This window comes from Electrophorus electricus, chromosome 4, assembly GCF_041902795.1.
Source record: "Electrophorus electricus isolate QZ-2024a chromosome 4, ASM4190279v1, whole genome shotgun sequence".
NCBI lineage: Eukaryota > Metazoa > Chordata > Actinopteri > Gymnotiformes > Gymnotidae > Electrophorus > Electrophorus electricus.
In genome coordinates this window covers 7,515,638-7,526,266 of record NC_137500.1, presented here as the reverse complement: position 1 = coordinate 7,526,266, position 10,629 = coordinate 7,515,638, and the positions used below count along the sequence as shown (strand labels likewise).

Genomic DNA, 10,629 nt, shown 5'->3' with positions numbered 1-10,629 from the left:
CCCGGCTAATCTGAGTGATCGGGGTAGAAGGACCTTAGTCAGGGATGTGACCAAGAACCCAAGGGACACTCTGACAGAGCTTCATCATTGCTCTGTGGAGAGAGGAGAACCTTCCAGAAGGACAACCATTTCTGCAGCACTCCACCAATCAGGCCTGTATGGTAGAGTGGCCAGACAGAAGCCACTCCTCAGTAAAAGGCACAAGACAGCCTGCTTGGAGTTTGCCAAAAAGCACCTGAAGGACTCTCAGACCATGAGAAACTAAATTCACTGGTCTGATGAAACAAAGATTGAACTCTTTGGCCTGAATGCCAAGTGTTATGTCTGGAGGAAACCAGACACTGCTCATCACCTGGCCAATACCATCCCTACAGTGAAGCATGGTGGTGGTGGCAGCATCATGTTCTTCAGCAGCAGGAACTGGGAGACTAGTCATGTTTGAGGGAAAGATGAATTCAGCAATGTACATCCTTGAAAACCTGCTCCAAAGCGCCCTGGACCTCAGACTGGGGCGAAGGTTCATCTTCCAACAGGACAACGACCCTAAGCACACAGCTAAGATAACAAAGGAGTGGCTTCGGGACAAATCTGTGAATGTTCCTGAGTGGCCCAGCCAGAGCCCAGACTTGAACCAGATTGAATATCTCTGGATGGATCTGAAAATGGCTGTGCCCTGACACTCCCCATCTAACCTGATGGCGCTTGAGAGGTTCTGCAAAGAAGAATGTGAGAAACTGTCCAAAAATAGGTGTGCCAAGCTTGTAGCTCAAAAAGACGAGGCTGCAATTGCTGCCAAAGGTGCTTCAACGAAGTATTGAGCAAAGGCTGTGAATACTTATACATGTGATTTTAGAATTTTTGCAAATGTATTAAAAATAACCCCCCCCCCCCAAAAAAAAGAGAAAAACTGTCATTATGGGGTATTGTGTGTGTAGAATTTTGAGGGGAAAAATGAATTTAATCCATTTTGGAATAAGGCTGTAACATAACAAAATGTAGAAAAAGTGAAGCACTGTGAATACTTCCCGGATGCCACTGTACATGGTCAGATCTCAGAGTTTGGCATCCAACTCTGATATAGCAGAGATGTTGTTTTTAATTTCCTGAGGTTGTCTCCCTTACATGTACTAAATAACTACATATGGTTACAAAGTGGTGAAATTTGCCTTTTGGCTGCCCCAGATGCTCCTCTCAGGATGGTGGAAGGAATTCGGCTGTGTTTTGGGTTTGACCAGGAGCCCTGGCTCTCCCGAACACACACTATAGTCACTTATGTAAGACAGTACAGCATTAAATGTCTGAAACCCACCACCTCAGGCCTGGCTGCAGTACACTCTCTGTGGCATCCTGTTACTGCTCAGTGGGTCCATAGAATTATAATTTGAAAAGATTTTAGTGCAATGATTAGTATGCTATTTATATTCCATTATTGTGGATCATTGTCTCACTTTCAAAACAGATAATACAATATTGACATGCAGTCACAATTATGTGTCCTCAGTTAATAACATTTGCTCTGGTGTGATCTCATTTTAATAACATAACTGAGTTAATGTTGATTGAGTTAACTGACATAAATACTGTAGAAATGCTGACCATGACATGTTTAGTCTTTGGGCTCTGGTCCAGCATTGAGCCAGTTCTTCTCTGGATCACTGGATCACTGGAGATACCCTGTCTCCCAGCTGCCTTCTCTACTTAAACAGACTCTTCAGCTACATCAGAAAGAGGCACAGACAAGGCGTAGAGAAGGAGACATGGATTTGTTCAGTGAAGGAACTTCTCATGATGAACTTGCAAATGGTTGTACAGTGTAGTACATAAGAAAATGGACAGTGACACAAACATATTTTAGGTTAGACTTGACTACACTGGATTTAAAATAAAACACTCAAAGAGTACACAGAGTCTACTAACATTACACACAGACCAGGCAAATGGTCTGTGTGTAATGTTAAAAAAAGGTCTAATGCTGACAGAGAAATAATTGTTATTTCTGAACATGAGGATCAAGGAAGTGTCAGTACCAGTAAGACAGGACATTATGAGGCTGAAAAACCCCCACAAAATTCAGTTAGATATATTTCCATAATATTAGATATTATTATTGTCTGTCACTGGCCAGAGAGAGAGAGATGAGCGGGGCACAGCTAGGACTCTGAGGAAGCTGTGCATCTCCCAGCAGACTGTAAATTAGTTTACATTTAAAGGTTAATGGACTCTTTTTTTAGTTGTTTTTTTGTGTTTGCATTTATTTAGTTTAGTCTCCTGTTGTAATTCAACATTTTTCACTTAAAAACATAGACAATGATGTAGGCACATATGTATCAACTGTTGAGCAATTAATCCAGTCTATGAGATGACTGGAATTTTCTAAAATGACATCGACTCCACACTACCATATGGAGATGAATATGCCAGCATGACTTCAGAGAGTTTACCACAAGATGCAAACCACTGGTAGGTCTCAAGAACAGAAATGCCAGGTTACATTTGACTAAAAGTACATTTAAAAAACTGGTGCAACAATGAAATGAAGATTAGTCTGAACCAGACTGATGGGAAGAGGAAAGTGGGGAAAAAAGGGTAGAGATCTATTCATGATCTAACCCATGTTACCTCATCTGTGAATGATGATAGCCTGATTATTTAAGGCTGGCAGTGGAAATGGTTCATTTACTGTTTTTAATGGCAGTGCTTCAATTTTTAAGTGGACAGATGTATCTACCTGATGTAGCGCTAAATTCTATGGGCATATTGAATTTCCAAGGTTCTAAATGTGATAGTTTGATTTAAAATTAATGTCCAGTCAGAAATAAAAGCTAACTTTCTGTGTTTAACCTCATACAAACTGGGGGAGTTACCGTTACTCCCTTAACCCTCAATTGCTCAAGTTGTACTCAGTCATAATTGTAAGTCGCTTTGGATAAAAGCATCAGCTAAATGTATTCATTCCTTTCTTAGTGTCAGCAAGTCAACTGCATCTTGCCCATTTTGTATAGCTGAAGTGTTAATTATTAAGGTCTTGGTTAAGCTCACCTTAGTTTACAGCATGTCTCCCTCAGTTCTCTGAGCTCTGCCTGGTTTCCATGATCAAACACATCCATCAGATTCTCCTTCTCTCCAATCAGCTGCAACTGCTCATTTTCCAACAAAGTGATCTGACTGTTCTGGATCAGGCTCTCCGCTTCCAGCTCATGTAGCTGCTTCAGTACATGCCGGAGCCTATCTGTGATTGTGGTGAGGTCTGATGACAGGTTCTTATTTACCTGAGAACAAATATTTAGAGAAAAGACATTGTTGACATTATTTCCCACTCTCTTGCACACACACACACACACATAAATAAGTGTAGTAAGATAGATAAAACAGTTACATGGTGTAGAATGTATCTTCCGGAATGAAACTTACTGAGTGTAAGAGGTCATGGCTGTAATTAACATAATCTGAGAGACTGCTAAAACTTATATATAACCTCATTACTGACTCTCTCGGGACTAAAGATTCAAAGAAAATCTATTGCATTGCATACAAACATTGTATATACAAATAGAACTTTTAAGTGTGATTTATTTCACTGTTGGTTTTTGCATCTACACTGAGGATGAGAATGAATTGTTTCCTTTAATATTTTAGAAAACACTGACGGACTGTTTTCTGAACTCCCTGAACTCCCAGAATTTATTATGTACTAGTTTACTGCCAAAATGTACTGAATTATTACATATAAAGAGAATTACCGTTGAAAGGAACAGCAGCCTCTGGCACTTTAAGAGCAGGATTTCATATTATGTATGAAAAGGCTGACCTCCTCAACTGTACGCAGCTCTTCCCTCATTAGTAATGTTTTCTGTTGTTGTCTGCTGGATGGCTCTTGGCCTGAGTTCTCCAATACAGGTCAGCCTTCTCCTGCATGAACAATAGCCATGTGAAATAACCTTTTATTTTGACTGTTTGATTAGTAGACGCAACATGGATCATCTAAAGGACAGTTATTAAGTTATTTGTATTGTAACTAATGTTTACATTAATCCAAGCATATTGCATTTTTTAAGCATTAAGGCTGCAGACAGCCTTGTCTTTGTATCTTTTAGACTGTCTTTAAGTCATGAGGACTGAGCAGAGAGCAGCTCTTTTTACTGTGAGAAGGGTTTGGCAAGCAGCAGAAAAAAAAGTGTGTGAAACAGCACCATTGAGAAAGATGTGTATGTAATGCATGTGTGCCAACCACTCACTGGTTCTAGCTGGCCCATACGGTTGCAGCTGTCACTAAGATAATTCTGCAGATCACTCTGGGCCTGCATGCATGTGTGGAGGCTATGCTGCAGCTCCTCTACCTGGCTCAAAGCCTTCTTCTGGAACACAGCATGTAGACAAGATAGTAAACAGCCATTTGCAAATTCTTACTATGGAGAACATTTAGTACTCTGTGAATACATTTATTTAGTTTGATTACAAAGTATACTTCAAACAATGTGCTTGGAATGGGACTCTTTATATATCAGAAATGGACCGACCTTTTTAGGATAACAGAGTTGCTGCAAAGTCAAGCACTCTTCAGTTTCTATGGTCCCTGCTCTCTCCTCAGCCTCCCTGAGAACTTCCTTTAGCTTCTTTATCTCCCTCCCAGCGTGGTCCTGACCCTGTGATGATCAAATTCAAATTAAGAAACACAGTGAACGCTGCTTATACTTACACAGGCCGCCCACTCACAGCTCTTTGAACTCTCTCTCAAAAATAGATGTAACATGATATCAAAAGACATTTAAATATTTTTAATCCCATAAGACCTCTGAAGTTGCACATGATATAACACATCTGGTTTCAAATTTGCTGATAGGCTGTTCAGAAGAAAATTAATTAATTAATTAATTTTAAAAAGTGTATATATATATATATATATATATATATATATATATATATATATATATATATAAAACTGTATTTTTTATGGAGTGGTTGCAAGATCTGCTCAGGTATGGTAAAAGCAATATCAAATCAAAGACCAACCAAAATATTCAAAAAGGAAAATTTATTATTTACAAAAATCCAGCAATCACAAATTCTCATATCAGCCAACCTCAAAAGCTTATATGTGGAAAAACAGGAAATTAGGTGACATCACTTCTTGTCTTTGGGTGGGGCAAACTATTCCTGTGGGTTAATTTACATGCACACATACATACATACATACATACACACACACACACACACACACACACACACACACACACACACACACACATATATATATATATATATATATATATATATATATATATATACACACACACACACACACACACACACACACACACATACACACACACACACATACATATATATGTATGTGTGTGTGCATCTCAATCACATATGAACCATATGAACATACTGTGGTGGAGGATAGCTCACACAATGCCTTGGTGTGCTGCTGTGGGGGAGAAACCATGCACCAATAAGCATCTTAAATCAAATAGTTAAAAGCACCAACATATTGCACTGGGCACAAATGATCAGGTCCACCCACCAAAATGTAAAATCTGACCAATAAATGTTATTGAATCAAGGGGGGAAAGTACAATGCAACTTACCATTATACTGTATATAAGATTAATAAGATGTTAAACCTATCAAGGGCAACAGTGGACTTCCGAGAGAATCACTGAGACTTGCAGTCTTACTAGCTCTCACCTTGTTTTTAAGCTCCAACAGCTGAGCAGTGCACTGGCTGTGTTGAAGCTGGGCTTCCTTGGCCTTCAGAACCTCTGTCTGTGTATCCAGACTTCCAGAAGCCTCTCTGAGTTTCTGAACCAGCTTGGCCCTTCTCATGCTGTTCTCTTCCAGGGCAATTTGCATCTCAAGCCCCTGGGATGAGTGGGATTGTGGCGCACCATCAGGTGCCAGGCGGGGGGTAGACTGCCATCATCTTATGCCAGTTGAATCATTAGGTTTATTCCATACCAGTCACTGAGAGATCTAATACAGGCAAAAAGGTTTGTAAAATCACATACTGAATGGTTCAAGTAGACAGCATTGCCAAACTAATAACAGCACAAGCCAGATAGTCCTTTCTGATGGTTCATAAAGATAAAGCTATGGTGGAAATTATACAATTGCTTTCTGTTTGAAATCATTGCGCATAATTACTGGCCTTGTGCTGATTTTGGAGTGATGACCTAATCCAGACAAACCCATACAATTTCATGCTGAAGATTTACAGAACAATAGAACTCTGACAAACTATGAACACAATACAAAACTTTTATTGAGTGTAAAGAGGTAATAAAAACATAAATTTCATTTTACTTTTAAAAACATTGTTCCCAAGGGCAAATATACCATCCATATTTTTGTCCTAACTCTTGTTACACCTATATAAGATATTCAGTGTTCAGTGTTTCAGGACTTGTTGCAGGTGTTTTGGGAGCTAGGTGTGAGCAAAAATGCAGTCCATCTGGTGTGTCTCTAGGACTTAGTTGAGAAACACTTTGAGAATATAGAATACATTTACATATAACAAACTATGTCCAGGTTTTTATCTATGGGTCCAAGTATCAATTCAGCACTTACCTGATATTTAAATGGGCCAAGTGCAAAAAGAGAAATGGGGACTGAAGATCTGACAGAGTTCCTGAGGCCTCGAGAACACAGACCTCAGTTCCATTCCCAGTGACCCATTCTTACCAGTGGGGAAAAGATTCTGTCTTCCCCACTCCACTTGGCCATATTAACAACTGATCTGTGTAAAAGACTTGCTGTGCTGGGTAGAATGTTTGGAGTCAGCTGTTTAAATTATTATTGCAGGTGGAAACGGCTGCTTGTTTTTCCAGTGCATTTTTCCTGCCTCGTACCAGTAATATTTCATACAGCCTAGAGAGTTCTCACACCCAGCATACAAGGTAACACAATTCTACCCTAACAAAACCTTGTTGGTTTGTTGTCTTTTACTTGGCTCAGTGTTCAATAATAGTATCCAGTATAGATTTCTGTTTATGTTGAATGTTTAATGTTAAAAACATGGCAATGGTATGAAAAGGCATGCCTTTAACAAGGACTATAAGGCAACTTTAAAAGTCATATCCCATTCAGTGTATGTGATGACATTCACTGTGATCATGCTACTTCTGTCTGCAAGGTTTAATTTCTTCATTTGGTCTTAGTTATATTGCTAGTTAATTATGTGAGCACTCAACTAAAGCAGCAGTTGCCCAAATTATACATTTTCCTTCAGAGCTTAACCATCACATCTAACCAGAAAAAATGAAGCCTTATATACACTTTGATATGACATATCTGCTCATAGATACCAGTCACAAACGAAGCAGACAACAAATCAAATGAACAATGAAGAAAGAAAACATTATTTCAAAGGTCACTCTTGTTGTCATACTCATAGTTCCTTATGAACGTCTTACATATCAGTTTAGTGTGGACCTCAGCAACTCTAAGGACCATGGTAGAGATGGTTAGAGCCATACTTATGGTATCAATACTTCTGTTCCTGACATTTGCTTAGTGAATCAATACTTCACATAAAAATATTGATCCCATATGTTTATTTTTGAAATTGAAAGTGCACCTGGTGTCGGAAAAGTTAATAAATATAACTGGAGCAATTAAACAGAACAAGAATAAAAACCAAATGGGAATACCTCGCATTCTGGTGGACAAAGATTTCCCTGATTTATGTAGCCAAAAAGACTACGTGTTGGAGCCTTGGTATTACTTGATAATCAAATGGAGCAACTAAAAAAAAGAGGACGACACTGAATTTCGCTAGAAGGTGATTTGCAGTACTGAGGACAATTTTGAGACAGAATCTGCGCAGCACGTTTTACCCGAACGCACCCGATGTGGTTGAGGTCACGCGCACGTAAACCACATTTGCGCATGCTCATATATCATGTGGCGAAAAGATTTTCACTTGACGCTCTTAGCTGGTCGAAATAATAAAACTGATATTTGTTGATCGACGGCTGTTGCGTTGAGTTGAACGTCTCGTGTCTTTTGCTTATTCTATGGTGACGTGACTTAAGATAGCTTCTGATATGAAACGAATATTATTTATGGCCTTGCACATCAAGAATCCAATTCTGAGAAAAGTGTTTAGTTTTCGCCAATATATAACGCTACACAACTGTAAATTAAAGCAGGATGTAAGGCGTTTTATTGAAGAAAATACGGAAATAGTCAAAGGTAATAGTTTAACACCAGAGATCTCATTAAGACTTTTTACAACGAAATGCCGTTTTTGGACCGAGAAGCCAGAATTGTGGCCTTTCCCTGAGCCGTTTTGGGCTATATATTGGCCCGGGGGACAAGCATTATCCAGGTAACTACCTGCTACGTGTATGTCTAACTACGTATCATTTTCGCTGCCACCAAAAATTAGGCCCCAGTCTGAAGTAATGAACTAGAATTTTCTGTTCAGAGTACCGTAGGATTCATACGGAGCCTTACAGTCATTATTAGGACTCATACTGAATATATGTTTCAGGTAAGAACAGCAGCTTCAGCTATGATTTGTTGTAATAGTATAGCAGGAGTATAAGCATGAAGCCACAAGATTCTTCTTTAAAATTTACATTTATCTGACGCTTTTATCCAAAGCGACTTAAAATTATGAGTGAGTACAGCTTGAACAATTGAGGGTTAAGGGCCTTGTTCAGGGGCCTAACAGTGGTAACTTGGTAGTGGTGGGATTTGAACCAGCAACCTTTGGATTATAAAGCAAGTACTTTAACCACTGAGTTAAGCTTTAGACTCAGTTTTAAATTTTAAATGTGATTTAGTTCAACATAGTTCGAGAAAAGCATTATTCTTAGCACAGAGATTTTGATGTCAAACACCATATATGGAATTTAAATGCCACATTCTAAATTGTTTTTGAAGGTGGACTGCATTCTCTTCTGACACAGACTCAGTGTTTACCTGTCCAAAAGCATATTACTTCTAATTGTGTTTCACTCCGTTTCCTATTTTCAGGTATCTCCTAAACAACCCAGAAGTATCAGGAGGCCGAAGAGTATTAGATCTTGGATGTGGCTGTGGAGCCTCTGCTATTGCTGCCAAACTCACTGGGGCTATGCATGTAGTGGCCAATGACATAGATCCAAGTGAGACATTTATTTTCAAGATTTTCTTAAACAAGATATCTCAGTCTACTTTACCATGTAAATGTTAAGTTATTTAATGCAAACATTCTGCATAACTCAAGTTCATCTGATGCCTGAATGACTTCAGTTTTTTTCTTTGCAGTTGCTACAAGTGCCACACAGATAAACTGTGAACTGAATGGATTAGATCCCTTGCCTTGTGTGACAGAGAACATGATTGGATCAGAACCGGAGAAGTGGGACCTCATCCTGTTGGGAGACATGTTCTATGATGAATCTCTTGCAGACAGCCTACATAACTGGCTCCAGACGTGTATTAAGATCCATGGAACACAGATCCTCATTGGAGACCCAGGACGAGCTCAGTTTGAGAACCATAACATCAAAACACTGCTGCATAAACAGGCAGAGTTTGAGTTACCCAACTCAGTCAAAGAGGAAAATTATGGACTGACAAGTAGCACAGTCTGGCATTACTTACCTTTCTAAGGTTATTACACACAAAAGCACTGTTGATGTGTCATCAATATTTACTATTATTTATTTAATATACACATTAAACCCTGAATATTAATGCTATGAACATTGTTTATGGCAAATGAATTTAGGAAAAGACAAAGTATTTATAATTTGTACCTTCATAACATGTAGTTATGTTCCTTTAAAAAAAAAAAAAAAAAACACTTATTGGCATCCCTGAATGTGTTACTTTGTGCATTTTCTCTTTGAAAAAATGATAGCACAGTTAACCCATAATGAGAGAATACATGGCATATGAAGATCATTTGCATCATCTGCATGTTCAAGGATAAACTGCTTTTCATGTAGACTTGAAGAATGTAATAAATCTCCAAACCAAAACTTTATTTTAAGGCTATACACAAATAAGACACCTATGAACTGAGGTGGAAGAGACAAGTAACCATACATAGCATCGTCATTTGCCTATATTAAGGTGCAGCAAATAGTGATGTGTCTTTAGTGTTTAATTGCCCTTACATTTTGCCGAACGGCAAGTGAACCAAAACTAGGACTTGCCATATTTAATCAATTTAAAAATGTATATCCAGATCTCCTTGAGATTCCTCAGACTCTTTATTTCATATTTGTGAACTCAAGTCCCAGCAGTCAAATAAACATGTCCCTTAGTTTGATTATTCACATTTTACTGTCCAGCAGTAAAATTAACACCAGCTAACTGAACTAGCAATGTAGTTCAGTCATGTAAATGTTAAAAACAATTGTCAACTTTTCATTTTCATTAAACAAGTCAAAAACAAAACAGCCATAATAGTATTTTATCTCCTATTCCTGTTAATGTTTTTAATGTGGCAAGTGGTAGATAATACCATAAATAATGAAATGACAAACTGAACACTACAACTGCTTCTATTGTAATAGTTGTCTAGTGCTGTGTTGCACTTGTCAGTTTACTTTTACATGGCCATTAGCTAGTTCTTTTCATCGTCGCCCCTGAAATTAATTCCTTGTCATTCTAGTCTGTCACCCCATA

General features: G+C 38.5%; 2 protein-coding genes across 2 annotated transcripts; one reads left to right on the top strand and one right to left on the bottom strand.

Annotated features, from left to right (window-relative positions):
- Positions 1 to 1,439: 1,439 nt before the first annotated feature.
- LOC113582553 (uncharacterized) lies at positions 1,440 to 5,856 on the bottom strand. The gene is made up of 5 exons (XM_081713835.1): positions 5,692 to 5,856; positions 4,518 to 4,643; positions 4,236 to 4,355; positions 3,040 to 3,269; positions 1,440 to 1,715 (listed from the first exon to the last, which is right to left on the bottom strand). Exons 1-5 carry the CDS (start codon positions 5,854 to 5,856, stop codon positions 1,712 to 1,714), a joined length of 645 nt encoding a protein of 214 aa, XP_081569961.1. The 3' UTR covers positions 1,440 to 1,711.
- Positions 5,857 to 7,897: 2,041 nt separating this feature from the next.
- Positions 7,898 to 10,398, top strand: etfbkmt (electron transfer flavoprotein subunit beta lysine methyltransferase). The gene is made up of 3 exons (XM_035523484.2): positions 7,898 to 8,332; positions 8,986 to 9,116; positions 9,259 to 10,398. Exons 1-3 carry the CDS (start codon positions 8,049 to 8,051, stop codon positions 9,603 to 9,605), a joined length of 762 nt encoding a protein of 253 aa, XP_035379377.1. The 5' UTR covers positions 7,898 to 8,048; the 3' UTR covers positions 9,606 to 10,398.
- Positions 10,399 to 10,629: the final 231 nt, after the last annotated feature.